Source organism: Delphinus delphis, chromosome 16 (assembly GCF_949987515.2).
Source record: "Delphinus delphis chromosome 16, mDelDel1.2, whole genome shotgun sequence".
Classification (NCBI taxonomy): Eukaryota; Metazoa; Chordata; class Mammalia; order Artiodactyla; family Delphinidae; genus Delphinus; species Delphinus delphis.
In genome coordinates this window covers 24,826,478-24,842,561 of record NC_082698.1, presented here as the reverse complement: position 1 = coordinate 24,842,561, position 16,084 = coordinate 24,826,478, and the positions used below count along the sequence as shown (strand labels likewise).

Below are 16,084 nucleotides of genomic sequence, written 5' to 3'. Positions count from 1 at the left end.
TGAAGAACATTCCAGGCAGAGGAAACAGCAAGGCCAAAGGCCCTGAGTCAAGAATGTCTCTGGTGTGTGTGAGGAACAGCAGGGCCTGAGAAGCTGAGCAGAGGTGAAGGGGAAATGGCAAGAGAGGAGGCCCTGCAGAGCAGAGCCCTGGTGACACTGCGCTGCCTCAGGTGCCGGAAGCAGAGGACAGCAGAGTCTGAGTCAAGCTGTGCTGCTGTGCTGACAGTGAACTGAAGAGGGGCCAGGGGAGCAGGGAGGGCAGTAGGAGGCCCCACAATACTCCAGGTGGTGGCGGCGGAGGAGTGAGATGCTGCCGCCATTGTGCGCAGGTCGGATGTGGGGTGTGAGAGAAAGGAGTCAACGGGTTTGGCCTGAGTAACCTGAAAAATGGAGCTGCCTTTTCCTGAATCAGGGAAAACTTCAGAAGAAGCACATTTGGGGTCAGGGGTGGTAGGGGGCCTGGCTTTGGGCATCTTACGTGTGTGATGTCTGTTGGACACCTAAGTAGGACTGTCAGCAGAAGGCTGAGTGTAGCTCACAAGTTCGAGGAGGTCCGAACTGGATGTAAACTGGGGAGTTTGTCAGCGACAGATGATCTGAGACTGGCTGAGATCCCCATGGGAGCAAGCTAAACAGAAAAGAGGCCTGGGACCAAACCCTAGGAGTGGAGTGGTCAACTGTGTGTACGTGTATACACGCTACATTTATACAGATGGACATGCAGAAACACGCTCTCTGTTTAGATATATACATACACACACAGGTAGTTTCAGATCAGTGGTATTATATAAACAGATCTCAATTTTCTTCCCACTAAATCTACTGGGAATACTGCTCCATGGTGAAAATATCTGTCTGCTCCATTAAATTAATGGCTGCATAGTATTTCATAGTGTACATTACCATAATTAATTTTCCTCTATAGACAAATATTTTTCCCAATTACAGAATTTTAAATTACACAGCAATGGGCATCATGTGCATTCATCCTCTCCCATCTATGTGATCATCTCCTTGGGATAAACCCTAGAAGTGGGGCAGCTGGGGGCAAGGATGTGCCCTTTTTATGTTCTGATGCAAGACTCCTTCCCGGCAGCTCCAGTCATCTGAGATGTATTCAATATGGATCAGCTGCCGCCCTTACGGAAGAACTACTGGGATGTCATTCCAGGTAAATTCTGTTCTACAGGGACCCTTCTCAACACGGGGCAGCTTTCTGGGTAATCGCTGTTAGGAACCAGGCACAGAGGTTTAGGGCCAGTCAGAAAAGTCCAAGCCAGGAAGCAATCTGTCGGTACTAGCTTTTGGTCTGACATGTGGAGCTACAGCCAGTTTCTAAGTGTAAAGCCACTCCATTTCCACACAGAGCAGCACAACGCGCCAGGCCTGCAGGCTCTCCAGCAGAGCCATCAAAAGCTTATTACATCAAGTGCAAATGCAGCAGCCAAAGGCAGATGTGCCTTTTGTGAAGTGACTGTAATTAACGCCGTATCTTCCTCTGAACTTTGTTTTCGCTGGCTGGATTTGTCATCGTCCTGTAAGAACAAGCCTATTACATACCTCGGATATTTTCCCTTTACCTTGTCGTTCCGAGCAAAAGCACGACCCATCACCTGTCTGGGCAAATACTGAGTGTTTGGACGGTGTCAGGACGTCCTGCACGTTCAATGGTAACCTTGAAAACAACATCTACCACTGCCAAGTGATTGGTCAGCGGCCTCCGCCAAGAACTTCAGGGTATTAAGGGATGATGTACTTAGTCACAGTGTCCTCAAGCACAGGGAAATGTACCGAAGCACCTTTTGATTCAGAAGGACAATAAGGAAAACGACAAATACAGAGTCACGCCTTGGATCCTGTTTATTCCCGTCGATGTGTTGGTCTGTAGACAGAATTCAACCCAAGACTCTGGACCCATCACTGGTGTTTGACCCACAGAAATTGTAGGTCAGCGACACTCATCCAGGGAGAACGAGTCCTCTATACCAGGTTCTTAACCATCAAGATACACCAAGAAAGGACCTGATAGTCTGAAGTTTTAAAAAGTGTCTGAACTCGTGATCTGTATGCTCTTCAGCTCCCGCAGTACAAGCGCCTTTTCCACGGGATGCCCCTTTACCACAACAGAGCCTCCAACCAGTTCAGCTACCGACACTGTTTCTTCCTCTTCTGCTCTGTGAGTGATGCTTGGTCCAGCCAGGAGGCCAATGAGAAGGGTTTTCTTATATGTCGTGGCTGAGATAAGTCTTTTATCCCAGGATACAGCAGGCAGAAGGCAGCCTCCAGAATTCATGCCAAGTTCCATTCTTCAAATTACCATATTTCATAGTTTATTATGAGATAATTGCCACCAGGCCTATAAGCCTCAGCACCATGTTAAAATCAGAGCCCGGGAGTGAACGCCACCTGTTTCCCCCCCCCCCCCCCCCCCCCCCCCGCTCCACTCGTGCTGCCTGCCGGCCTCTCCTCAGAACGCAGTGTAGTAGTTCTCTGTGGTGCTGACGATGTCACTCTGGTCCTCCAAGAGCTCCAGCACCTGCCGCAGCACAGTTTCACTCAGGACCGGGCTGAGGCTCAGGCGAGCACAGGCCAGGATGTGCAGGAAGTGGCAGCCCTTCTCCACGTCTGCAGGAAAAAGGGAGTTGGCTAAGCTTGGACACACCTGTCAGACCCTCCTCTCTCTCTCCTGTCCTCTCCTCTAAATGGAAGTCCTTCTTCAGAGTTCCTGGATCAGAACCTGCAGCTTAATAAGATCCCCAGATGATTCTTACGCACATTAGAGTAGGAGATGCACTGGCCTAGCTTATCAGTGACAACGAACCAAAACACATGTTCTCAGGTCTGTGCCATGGACCACTGCTCGGGGATGCAGGCCTTCAACCTTCCAGGATTCCCAGTCAGTCATTTTATACTCATAACCCAGTGGGGATTTAGTGCTTGGTAGGCTTTTTTCTCTAATGCAGTTACAGGTACGAGCACATGCATTCAGTTCTAACCCCCTAGCTTCCCAGGCGGGAGCCCTCTTGTGGCCGACAGCAGAGCCGGCTGGCAGCAGCCTCCACATTCCTTCTGTAACTCCTGGACGGTGGGACTGCGGTGGTGACCTTTGGCCTGTTCTCACTCTTCTCTGCCTAGGCTTCCAAAAAGTCTGCCTGTGACGGCTGTATTCTAGGAACCTCTCACCCTCTACCCAAAACAAATGAGACCATTCGTAGCAGTTCAGGACGAGTGACCGCTTTCCTAGTTGAAATCAATGATTTGGAGTAGTGGTATTCACACTGAAGTAATGACCATTAGACGATCATGAAATCAATTTAGTGGGCTGTGGTTAGCATTCTTTTCTTACCAAACAGACTAGAGTATGAGATTACAGAATGTATTGCATTTTAGGTACGATAAACATTGAGAAACTTTATATTCAACTATACACGTATATGTATAGTTGAAATAAAATTCATAATAAAATTATATAATTTCCTAGGTGATGATGTAAAATTTATTTGTAACATCGAGTCAAAGTCAAATCTCATTCCTGGAAACAAACCCTCCCCAGTTTCCACCAAAGCCCCATTCACAGGGCCAGGCCTCTCACCGCCGTAACCCCAGCATCTGGCCCACTAGTGCTCTGCACAGTCACTGAATGTTGTTTTCAGGTGATAAAATGCTTTAGGCTCCAGGAAAGTCCTCAAAGAGGGGTTGTGGTGATGGGCAAAGCATGGTTGAGATTCTTTGCACCTTTGTGGCTTTGGGCAAGTCACTGCATCTTTAAGCCTCAGTTTTCTGACCCATGGGGAGTGGGGCTGGGGGGCACCTCTGAGGTCCTTCCCAGCTCTAAGGGTCAGGGATGTTCACAGGCAGTGGTCCTGGGCTAACAAAGACCTGCAAATCCTGACCTCTAGTGGCTAGTCAACTCATTGTTCCTCCCGACTGGGTTACTGTTGGGAAACTCGCCACCTCCCCTGGTCTCCACATTTCCAGGCTATTTCTTCAACATTCATTCGATCAAGATTTCCTGAACACCTACTACATGTGCAGCGCTGAGCAAGGAAGAGCAAGTACAGAGTGCAGACAGAGAGCTGACTCTGGAGTCCAAAGGACCCGAATAAAAATGCTGGCTCTATGACTGGGGCAAAGTGGTCCAGGTCTCTCAGTCCGCATCCTCATCTGTTAAATGGGAAGGAAAGCACCCACTTCACTCATGGTTGTGTGGGTGAAAGGAGACCCAGGGTGGGGGCTTCTTCCATGGAGAATTACTATGATTCTATCGTCATATCCATAACCTAAGAAGATGCACATAACCTTGTCCCTGCTCTAAAGAAGCTTTGACTCTTCCCGAGAGGAAGGGTTGATGACGGAGGGTGAAGGACTCCAACCAGACTGGGCTTGCACGCAGCAGAGAGGAAGCCCTGGGAATTTCAGCACTGCTCGGCTTGTGATCTTAGTTCTTTTAAGACCTGGGTGCTCAGGCTCAGGGCTCAAGGTGACTTACAGGCATATGTGGTCAGCAATGCTGACTGCCCCAAAGGCCTTAAACTAATTCTTCACAAAGGCCATTCTGCCGTCGAGGGTTGCCTGGTAATGCTGTTCACAAAGTGACCTTCCATTCACGTGGGGAGAAGGATTGGTGTCAGTTCTTTAAATGTTTGGAATTCACCAGTGAAGCCATCAGGTCCAAGGTTTTTCTTTGTTGGGAGATTTTTGAGTATTGATTCAATCTCCTTACTATGTATCTATTCAGACTTTCTATTTCTTCAGGATTTAGTCTTGGTAGGTTTTGTGTTTCTAGGAATTTCCATTTCACCTGGTTATCCAATTTGTTGGCGTACAATTGTTTATAGTACTTTGTTATAATCCTTTTTATTTCTGTAGAATCAGTACTAATGTCCTCATTTTCATTTCTGATTTTAGTAACTGGAGTTTTTTCTCTTTTATCTTAGTCTACCTAGCTAAATGTTTGGCAATTTTAGGGATCTTTTCAAAGAACCAACTTTTGGTTTCATTGATTTTCTCTATTGTTTTTCTATTCTCTATTTCATTTATTTGTGCTCTAATCTTTATTATTTCCTTCCTTCTGCTAGCTTTGAGTTACTTTCTTCTTCTTTTTCTAGTTCCTTAAATTGTAAAGTTATATAAGTGTTCTTAGCTATACAGTTCCCCTCATACAAAGCTCTTCTGTGTCCTAGAAGTTTTGGTACTTTGGGGTTTTGTTTTCATTCATCTCTAAGTATTTTCTAATTTCCCATATGATTTCTTCTTTAGTCTACTGGTGAAGAGTGTGTTGTTTAATTCCCACAAATTTTTCAGTTTTACTTCTGTTATTGACTTTTAACTTCAGAAGATGCTAGTCAGAGAAGATACTTTGTATGATATCTTCCTATTAAAATCTATTGAGACTTAATTAATGGTCTCTCCTGGAAAAGGTCCCACGTACATGTTGTATGCTGTATGTATGCTGTTGTCAGGTAGTCTTTTGTGTGCGTCTGTTAGATCTAGCTGATTTATTGTGTTATTTAAGTCCTCTATTTCCTTACCTTCTGTCTAGTTGTTCTATCCATTATTGACAGTGGGATACTGAAATCTCCAACTATTATCATAGAACCACTTACTTCTTTCAATTCCGTCAGTTTTTGCTTCATATATTTTGACGGTCTGTCATTAGGTACAAAATGTTTAAAATTACTATGTCTTCTGGCTGTATTGAACCTTTTATTAATATATAATGTCCTTCTTTGTCTCCTGCAACATTTTTTTTTAAATTTAGTTATTTATTTATTGGCTGTGTTGGGTCTTCATTGCTGTGCACAGGCTTTCTCTAGTTGTGGTGAGCAGGGGCTACTCTTCGTTGGAGTGTGCAAGCTTCTCATTGTCGTGGCTTCTCCTGTTGCGGAGCATGGGCTCTAGCCGCGTGGGCTTCAGTAGTTGTGGCACGTGGGCTCAGTAGTTGTGGCTTGCAGGCTCAGTAGTTGTGGCTTGTGGGCTCTAGAGCACAGGCTCAGTAGTTGTGGTGCATGGGCTTAGCTGCTCCGCAGCACGTGGGATGTTCCCGGACCAGGGATCGAACCCATGTCCCCTGTATTGGCAGGCGGATTCTTAACCACTGCGCCACCAAGGAAGCCCTCTTGCAACATTTTTGATTTAAAGTTTATTTTGTCTGATATTAGTATAACTGCCCCTGTTCTCTTTTGGTTACTATTTGCATGGGATATATTCTTCTGTCCTTTCACTTTCAACCTATCTGTGCTTTTGGATCTAAAGTGAGTTTCTTGTAGTTGGCATATAGTTGGAGTTCTTGGTTTTTTTTTTTTTCAATCCATTCTGCCAATCTCTGTCTTTTGATTGGAGAGTTCAATCCATTTACATTTAACCTAATTACTGATAAGAGGGACTTACTTCTGTCATTTTGCTATTTGTTTTCTATATGCCTTATAGCTTTTGGTCCCTCAATTCCTGCATTACTGTCTTCTTTTGTGTTTAGTTGATTTTTTTAATAGTGAAACGTTTAAAATTTCCTTTTGTGTATATTCTAGAGCTATTTTCTTTGTGGTTACCACAGGGATTACGTTTAGCATCCTATAGTTATAACACACTAATTTGAATTTATTCTAGTTTAACTTCAATAATATATAAAACCTCTGTTCCTTCTCCTTTGCAGCTCTGTCCCCACCCCTTTCAGTTGTTGATGTCACAAAACCACAACTTTATACACTGTGCCCAAGAACACAGACTAATAATTCTTTTAAGTGTATTAGGCTCCTAAGATTCTTGGTTTACAGGTTATTTTTCTTTTAACATTTTGACTATATCAGCCTACTGCCTTCCAGCCTCCAAAGTTTCAGATAAGAAATCTGATCATCTTACTGATGTGACAAGTTGTTTTTCTCTTGTAGCTTTCAAGATTCTTTCTTTTGTTTTGACTCTCAAAAGTTTGATTATAATGTGTCTTGGTGTGCTCTCTTTGAGTTCATCTTAATTGGAGTTCACTGAGCTTCTTGGATGTTTATATTCATGTCCTTCATCCTATTAGGGCCGTTTTCGGCCATTATTTCTTCAAATATTCTCTCTGCCCCTTTCTCTCTTCTTCTGGGACTCCCACAATGCATATGTTGGTCCATTTGATGATGTCCCACAGGTTCTTTAGGTTCTGTTCACTTTTCTTCAGATTTTTCCTGCTCAAATTTGCCTTTGAATCACTGGTAAACTTTTCACTTCAGTTACTGTACTTTTCAGAATTTCTTTTTGGTTTCTTTCTAGTTTTTGTATCTCTTTATTGATATTTTCTATTTTGTTCACCCATCATTTTCTTAAGCATCTTTAAGACAACTGTTTCAAAGTCTTTGGGTAATAAATTTGCCATCAGGTCTTTTTCAGGGACAGTTTCTGTTGCTTATTTTTCCCTTTGAATGGGCCATAGTTTCCTGTCTCTTTGAATGTCTTTCGTTTTTAGTTGAAAACTGGACATTTGAATCTAATAATGTGGTAACTCTGGAGATTAGATTCTTCACCTTCTGTGGTGTTTGCTGCTTTTTGTTATTGTTTTTATTTTTTTGGTTGTTGTAGGCTGTCTCTGTGCCAAGGAGCAGCCTGAGATGGAAACCTAAGGTCTTCTCAGGTCTATTTCTGAGCCTGTGCCTTTCCCTGGGCATGTGTGGTCGCTTTCTAATTTTACCCATATATGCAGGTGCTTTGGAATGTTCTAGTCTTTCTTTTCTGGCTCCAAAAGGGGTAAAAAAGAGAAATGAAGGAGTTTAAAAAAAAAGGGTGCCAGTCTTTTAAATCCCTGCAAGTCACTTCAGCTGTTGGGTGAGCAGCTTACAACAATGGGAGGAGGTATAACAATGGCCACCCACCTCTCTGCCTGCACCTCTGTGATCAGAAGCAGCAACTGGTGATCAGAGCACAAATCCCTGATACATGGAGGACTGGGTCCTTTTTACCCCCGCTAGCTCCCACAAGCTCTGTACAAACTGCTCCAGAAACACATGCACAGCCGCCTGCCATGTAGCTGGGGATGGGGGATGAGTAGCTGCTACTAAGATCTGAAAATTGACTGAAATTAACCCCAATTCATTGTCCAAACCTTCCTCTGGAAGTTGCTAGCCTTGATAGACTCCAGAGTTCCAAAATAGCTACATCAGACAGATGCAATTGTTGTCTAAGTGGAGGGAAGGATTCTTGGTGTTCTTACTCTGCCATATTCCTAAGAGTTTCATAAAACACCAATTTATTTCATCCTCATAACAACCCATGATGTAGGTACGATTATTATCCCTGCTTTGCGTATAAAGAAACTGAGGCACAGACTTGCTCAAGGCCACACAGCCACAAAGTGGCAGAGCTGGGATTCAAACCCAAGCAAGGTGGCTCCAGAGCCCAGCTCTTCACAACTATGCCATGCGGCCCATCTTCGGACAAACCCTCTATCAGTGCTTTAGGGACCTAAAACTGGCCCATGTTTATAATCCTTTCATTATTGTAGGTTTACCCTCTGCTGAAATATTCATAAGTGACTAAAGGTTTTAAGTTCTCCTACCAATCATACTGCCAAGGAAAACTCAATGCTATGTTTCATACTGAAAGGTTAGAAACAAACTAAAGGTTCAGTAGGAATACTTAAATAAATGGTCGAATATCTATCAATACATATAGTGGAATACTGTGCAGCCATTAAAAAGACAGGTACTTTTACACATACTGTTGCTGAATGACTGCTATAAGCCAATGTTAGATTTAAAATATAAGGTATAAAACACTGAGTATTGTATGCTAAGCTTCACTTATGTTTTTTAGAAAGGATAAACTATACAAACATGTTTATAAGTGCATATAACATCTCTAGAAGGATATGCCAGAAACTAGTAACACCCACTGCCTTTGGAAAGGGGAACAGAGCCTGGGGCTCGGTGTTGGGAGGGAGTCTCACTTTTTCTGTGTGTGTTTTTGTGCTTTTTGACTTTTTATCCTGTGCATACATTATTCAGAATAATGTTTTAATGTCATAGGTATTTCTTATGAAAAGGGGTGGCTGCAACAGACTCTGACAGTTCCCACAAGGTATGTTTACTGGTATTCTCAGTTACTCATGCTCCAGAATTTGTCTCCTGGGAGTTTACTAGTTCCAGGGAATTGGCTTATGTTTTTTAAAGGCTCCCATTTACAGACTGAGTAGCAGAGCCTGTCCACCTTGACACACACACTCACCAAAGCAGGAGCTGGCCTGTGGATTAGAAGTGGATATAAAACCTGCCACTTTATAGACCCTCAGGTCACCAAGGCTGTTTGGTTCTCCTAAGAAATGAAGTGTGAATTGCTTTCCTTTGCTTCAGCAGGCCCTAGGATCACTTTAATCCGCCCTGCTCCTAATACACATCAAAATAAGAGTCTAGCCAGATGGCTTGGGACTACCATGAGTGCAGGAATGTCACCTGGGGACCAGCCTCTCCTCTCATCGCTTCTTGGTTGAAGAATCCCACATTTCACAGCTCTAAAAAGCTCCTTAAATTGTGGATAGGTGGTTTTTCCCCCAACTAAAGGATATTTATCCTTCTTGTTCTGAATGAAGTGAACAATAGTTAGAAACCTTGCATTAAAATAATAGATTGCTTTCAGTTTATTTTAAGACCTGTTGTCACACCACTCTGGGAGGTGACTTCATGGGTCCTTAAAAGCTAAATAAGGCTGCATACCATAAACACCAGGGCTGGAGATCTGGTCCAGCTCCACCTGCTGACTCAGCCTGGAACAGGTCCAGGCCCCAGGGATATATGGGCTTTAAGGACTGGAGGTGGACCTCCCGGGAGAGAAAGAAAGCAGAATGAGGAGGCCTGTGCTCACTAACAAGCCTTTCCACTTTTCTTCTGGCGTCATTTGTTGACATATGCCAACATTTGTTAATAGCACATGTTTGCAAAAGGTAGACTTTGAAAAGTCACCTTTAAGAGCCATCGGTTTACACAGGATTTAAACATAGGACTAATGTTTTCTTCTCTTTCTAACTAGTATGAAAATGGTAATGTCTGTTATCAGACTCTCTACAGTTTGAGTTTCTAACCACTAGGGGCTGATCTAACTCCACTAAAACCAACTATTTTCTCAACCATTTCTTTTGCAAATTATCAGGTTTCAGGATGACTGAATTACACTGTTCACAAACTGTAATGTCTAGAACCATTCCTCCCAACCTTGAAGGGCTTGATGTTAGAAGAGAGGAAAATGTCAGGTTTGGGTTCAGAGACAAGAAGGAAGAGTGGAACAAGAAATAACACAAATTACAGAGGACACGAAACCAGAAGGATGTTAAAAAGTCCTAGCGTAACAGCTGACCTTGCTGTATCAGAATCACTTGAGGAGCTCACCTGTCTAGCCCCCATCCCAGCCCCTAGTGAATCAGAATCCCTAGGGGTGGGACCTGAGTGTTGTATGTTCAAAAAAGCTCCAAGGTTGACTCTTACGTGTGGCCCATGTCAGAACAACTGTGCAAGGCTAACGCTCACTTTAGAAAGGAGGAGTCTGAGGCTCAGAGAGGGCAGGTATCTTGACCAGTCATGCTTCCAAGTTGTTACTGGGAAAGGTCCCAGGTTTCCTGACTCTCCACCTAGCGCTCTCCGGGAGGGAACAGCCGCCTCCAGGGCACCGAGACACATGTACGTTACACCACTTACGGTTTGGTTTCTGGCAATCTTCTTGAATGATCTGGTGGATCTTTCTGTGTAATTCTTTGTCTTCTCTGGTTACCTAAATGGGAAAAACAGTTCGGAAAGAAATGTTAAGTAAAACAGAGGTTGTGTCATCCAGACACCCAAATTGGTCTTTAGGATAGTTGCTAAAGATTTCATAACGATCCTCATCCCTACACCAACAGAGTGTCGCTTTGGATACGTGGCCAGCTGTCAAACCAGTTCTGTCCCTAAGTAGCTCACTGCTCTGAAGTCCACCCACAGGCATATTCCCTCGGGAGGTGGTTTACGGGGGGGCCATGATAGAAAGAAAAACTGGAATCCCTTGCTTTCAAGGAGCAACTTTCGTCTTAAATATTCATAACACATTCATAAAATTTCTCTTATTCATTATGTTCTTGAGGGAGGCACAAGTGATCAAACCCGAGGACTCTTTCCTCTTGTGTTTCTTCTTTTCTATCTTGGGTTTCACATTCCTTCACCCAACCATAGGGAAAAAACCAAAAGAAATAAAACTGTAAGGCAAAGCTAGCAAGAGAGTAAATCTAGTTTATGAATGGAAACACTGTCTGTTCTCAGAGGCAAACATAACCAAGGTTCCTTTCTCAGCCAGCCATCAAATGGGTTTCACCTTCATGTTCAACAGTAAATCTAAAATCAAAGAGAAAGAAAGGAAAAAAGAGGAAGAAAGGAAGGGGAAAAAAGGAAGAAGGAGAAAAAAAAAAGTACGCAAACAAACACATATGTCAGGATGCTCCTTGGACTGACGGACTTGGAATGAGCAGATTTAAGAATGGGGGTTCTGATAGGGACCCTTCTCTGGACTTACAGGGTGTTGGGAAGATTAAGTAAGGTAATGTGGGAGAGCTGCTGAAAGCTGGAAAGCACTATACAGAGAAAAGATAACTCCGTCCCTGAGGCAATGCCCTCAGGAAAACAGAAACCTAGGAGCCAGGGTTGAGGTAGAAGGAGGGAGTGAAGTCAGAGAAGGGAGGCGGCTCTGCTGAGGAAAATAGAGTTTTTAGAGCTGGATCACCCCATTCCAGCTCAGACTGATTCACAGGAGGAAGTGCCCCAGCCCTGCCACACCTCATCCCTGGACTGCTGCCCATGGTCTCCTGTTCCTCAGGAAGAGCAGCTTCCTACTGACCCAGGAGGCCACGCAGGGCCTCCCGGGGGGCGATGTGAGGGTGCGGGTGGGGGTGGGAGGGTGTTAGGGTGAGTTGCCCAGCATGAGCTTCTCCAACCCCAAGAAGCAATCAGCTCCCACCAGGCCTGCCCGTCCTGGGAGGCGGCGGGGGTGGGGGGGCTGCCCTCACCCTTATACGGAATGGAATACCCTTTTCAGAAGTTATTTAAATAGTATTTAAAACATATCTTAATTTTTTAAAATGTTCTAAAATGGGGAATCACTAGAGTTAATCAACATCGAGAAAATGTCCTATTAAGGAAAGCTTCCCCTCGGGAATCATGCCTGTAAAGAATGAGGCTTCTGGGATCTCCCAGAGTTCTGATCTGTCTTCAGGAGAATCGCTCACAGCTGAAGCTACATCTGTGCTACTAAAGTGGACATCAATATCGATAACAACATCAGTATCAGCTTGGTTCCTCCCATATTAAAGGTAGGCAGTGAGAGGTGAACTTTTAACTCAAAGTATGAGGTAGGCAAGCACTTGTACCCCTGGTGGGAATGTTAATTGGCACCACTTTTGAAGGAGGCAATCAAAAGCTTAAAGGTACATGCCCTTTACTCCAGCAATTCCTCTTTTAAGAGTTGATCTTACGGAAATACTTACATAAGTCCACAAGAAAACAGACATAGCAACACTATATGTGAGGACAAGAGTTGGAAACAGTATAAATGGCCATCAGAGATAAGTGGTTAAACAATTTACGGCGAGTTCCCACGATAGGGAAAACCATGCAGATGTCAAAAAGAATGAGACAGATTTATAAGGACTAATATGGAAAGATGACTGTGATGTGCTGTTCTGGCATCCCCAAAAGCTGCTGAGCATTATTTAGAGCAGTGGTTCTCAACTGGGTCAGGGGACACTTGGCAATGTCTGGAGACGTTTAGGTTGCCACAATTGGGGGTGCTGCTACCGGCATCTAGTAGGCGAAGGCCAAGCATGTGCCAAACATCCTACAATGCAAAGGACAACACCCCACAACGAAGAATCATCTGGCTCAAACAGTGCTGAAGTTGAGAAATCCTGATTTAGAGGAAGATCACATCTTTTTGGTAACAGGAGCCTATATTTACATGTGTGCCGAAGGCTGTACTGTTAAAAGCGGTATCTTGAGGAAAGATAAGGGCCAACTCTCACTCCTTACTTTATGTACCTCCTAATGACGGATTTTTAAAAAACAGGAAACAAACAATCCTAAGTAATAAATATACTTGCAGTTGAAACTAAGAAAAAAAATTAAGCTGCAGGTCTCTTACATAGAACAGGTTATCAAAACCACCATCTTTCTGGAAAACAAGTCCTTCTTCCTGCAGCAGCTTTATAGCGTTCCTAAATATACTATGAATTGCCTTGGAAGTGGTGTCATTCTTAAAATCCATCTGTAGGAAGAAAAAAAGGAAAAAAAAATAAAGGAAGAAAAGAAATAAGTCCCATCTTACAGCACTTGAGGGCAACTCCCTAGACCAACTGGTTATAAATTCACCCAACAGGCTTTTTATCTACTGAGTCAAAAAGATTCAGGTATGCACGGGCCTAGCAGGATGGTATTTAAGGAGGATTGGGAAGTTTGCTCTAGCAGAATCACACTTGATAACTGTTCCACACCTTGGTTATGATTTTCTGTTTGTTTAATTCATTTAACTCAATGATATAAAATGGAAATATCAAAATGACAATCTTTGATTTATTTTTTTATACAGAGCCAAAAATTCTATACCTACTGGCTCACTTTTTTCATTAAAATTGTGGCCATATATACAACTTCTTCCTACGGACATCAAAGAATTTTACACACATTGAAATAATAAGTTGGGGATTCCAGCACATAGAGAGTATTAAACAGACTCCTTATTTTAAATGGAGGACAGTGGAGACAAACAGCTGTGCAGAGATCTGTCAAAGGGGAGGGTCCATGGGCTGAAGGTGGACAGGGCCCTAGGGGAAGCGAGAACACCATGAGGAAGGACCCTCTGCTGCTGTCAGTTTGCTCTCTCCTCAATTTCAGTATCCCTTCCCTTCTCTAAGAGTCAAGTTTGCCTAGAGAGGTTACCAGGTCATCCTACTTCTTATTTCAAGGAGGCCAGGTTTTCAGCTATGTCCTACCATGGTTAACTAGACTGTGTGCTTCTTGAGTTGGGGACTCATCTCGGACACCTGCTCCCTGACACATAGTGGGTGATGGAGAAAACATGTGTGTATTCAGGGGAAATACCCCATATAGGTAGGCGATATCCTCCTAATTATTCCATTAGGGATTTTCAGTTCATTCCTAAAACAAAGGAAGTGGTAAGTAATAAGTGTCCTTCAAGGTACAGATCCATTTGTAATGTGACAGAAATACATCAAGATACTAGAAAGATCAGAGTGCCAAAGAAACGTGGCAAAGCTTCCAAAAGTGTGTTTGAAGGCACAGTCCTACTCCTCTAACGGAAGGTCCTTATGGAGGCTGTCTGGGGCAGCACTCACAGATGCTGAAACAGAGAGCGGGCCTGGGATTTGCTGATGACATTCCCACAAAGTGACAGGGAGAGGAAAGGAACTCCCAAATGGCCTCAAGTATTGACAGCTCCATCCTGAAAGAAATCTTTGCTTTCTGGAAGAGGCCTCCCAGACAGGCACTGTTTGAATCTAACAGATCTTGGTGATGTTTCACAAATGTGCTCTCCTGAGCTGAACAGGAGAGACTAACGTTCTTAATTAATAGCCTAGGTTTTTTCTCAACAGAACAGGCCTGGAGAACCTGGCCAGTAGAACAGGAGGGCCTGAGAGTTGACAAGCACTCCAGGTTACGACAGCACCCATTCTCTGAAGGGAGAACAGGTTGAGAAATATTTGATGACTCCCACGGGCAGAAAAGTTATCTGGGTGTGTTTAGAATAAACACCTCTCCCAGCGATCCTCAGTCACATATCTTTTTATTCAGGGGGGCTTGAGGCAAAGCTGTTTTTAATTTCAGACGTGAGTGCTCTCACTTAGGAAAAGAACGCTCAACCCAACACAGGCTCCCCTACATGACTTTATAACTACTTCATCTTCATAATTCTCAGGAGATTCGTCTTCTTTGGTCAATTTAATATAAGGATCCTAAGGGTTGAGTTTATTATGTCTCTTCCCAATATAGAAATAAATGGGAAACTGACTAGAAATGTTGTTGCACGATTATTCCTGTCATTAAAAATGACTCTTGGTTATCCTCAGACCATACAGAAAGCCCGGTTCCTCCTCCCAGATTTCAGTCAGATCGAGCAGCAGGAAGAGAGGGTGTGAGGCCTGGGAGAGTAAAAGCAGTTTCAGCTGTGAACAAGGAGGACCCAGCAGAAAAGGCTCTCTGTAAATATAAACAATATGTGAAGCTTCCTTTCCAAAAACATTTGCCTCAGCTGAACTCAGGACATAATTCCCTGCTGGTTATAAAGACACAGGCTCAAGGATAAAGCCTCCAATCGTCCCTCTAGCTAGTAGCTTTTCCTGGCCTGAGATGTGTGTCTTTCTTGTCTTTTTCTAAAGAGCAATGACAGACTCGTCCCATTCAGGAAACCGAAACTGTTCAGAAACAAAAACAGTGACCAGCTGAACGGGCTGAGCCTTAGCGGGCCTCTCCTTGTGGCAGGTCAGGAACTGGGTGGATCTCTGAAATATATATATAGTCTTCATTCCCAAACAAACTCAACATTTATCGAGTTGTCAAAGAAACAATGGTTTTGCAAGGTTTGTTTATCATGTTTCTGGATTTGCTAAAAAGGGCCACTGTGGAAAAAAAGAAAGGGGGAAAGCATTCAAACCCACTCTCCCCAGCCTCTAAGCTAAGACAACATCACAATGATTTTTTTTGTTAAGCTTTCATCGGTATGACTACAGAAAGTGCCAAAGGGTCTAAGGTTTCACCATCATTGTAAAGCATCCTGGGTCTCCCAGGCTCTATTAAACAGAATTCAATTTAATGACACTGACCTCCCCAACCAGAGCCATGTGAGGGAATAATTCATAACTGATGGAAAAGTAGTTTCCAAAGACAAAACAGATATACTGCCATATTCATTTCTTTTTAAACATATAGCACCCGGCAGATACAAATTTCTTTTCTAAGCATTCTCAAAAAGATATCACACCAAAAGTCCTCCCTGGAATGTTCTGAATGGAGGGGCCTTTTAGTCCTCAATTCTCCCTACTTAATTATTGCAGAAGAGCTGGCTCACAGGAAGATGTGGTCTTTGCTAA

The 16,084-nt window shown here is 43.5% G+C and overlaps 1 protein-coding gene across 3 annotated transcripts in view; it reads right to left on the bottom strand.

The window, feature by feature from the left end:
• Positions 1-2,419: 2,419 nt before the first annotated feature.
• The window catches only part of STN1 (STN1 subunit of CST complex), a 36,177-nt gene continuing 22,512 nt past the window's right edge, over positions 2,420-16,084 (bottom strand). For 2 of the 3 annotated variants that reach the window (XM_060034129.1, XM_060034130.1), the window contains exons 8-10: positions 13,123-13,245; positions 10,659-10,731; positions 2,420-2,625 (exon numbers count right to left, since the gene is read on the bottom strand). In XM_060034129.1, the coding sequence (XP_059890112.1) occupies positions 2,468-2,625; positions 10,659-10,731; positions 13,123-13,245 (354 nt within the window). In that variant the 3' untranslated portion in view covers positions 2,420-2,467. The remainder of the gene's footprint in view (positions 2,626-10,658; positions 10,732-13,122; positions 13,246-16,084) is intronic. The other variant, XM_060034131.1, reaches the window with a different exon arrangement.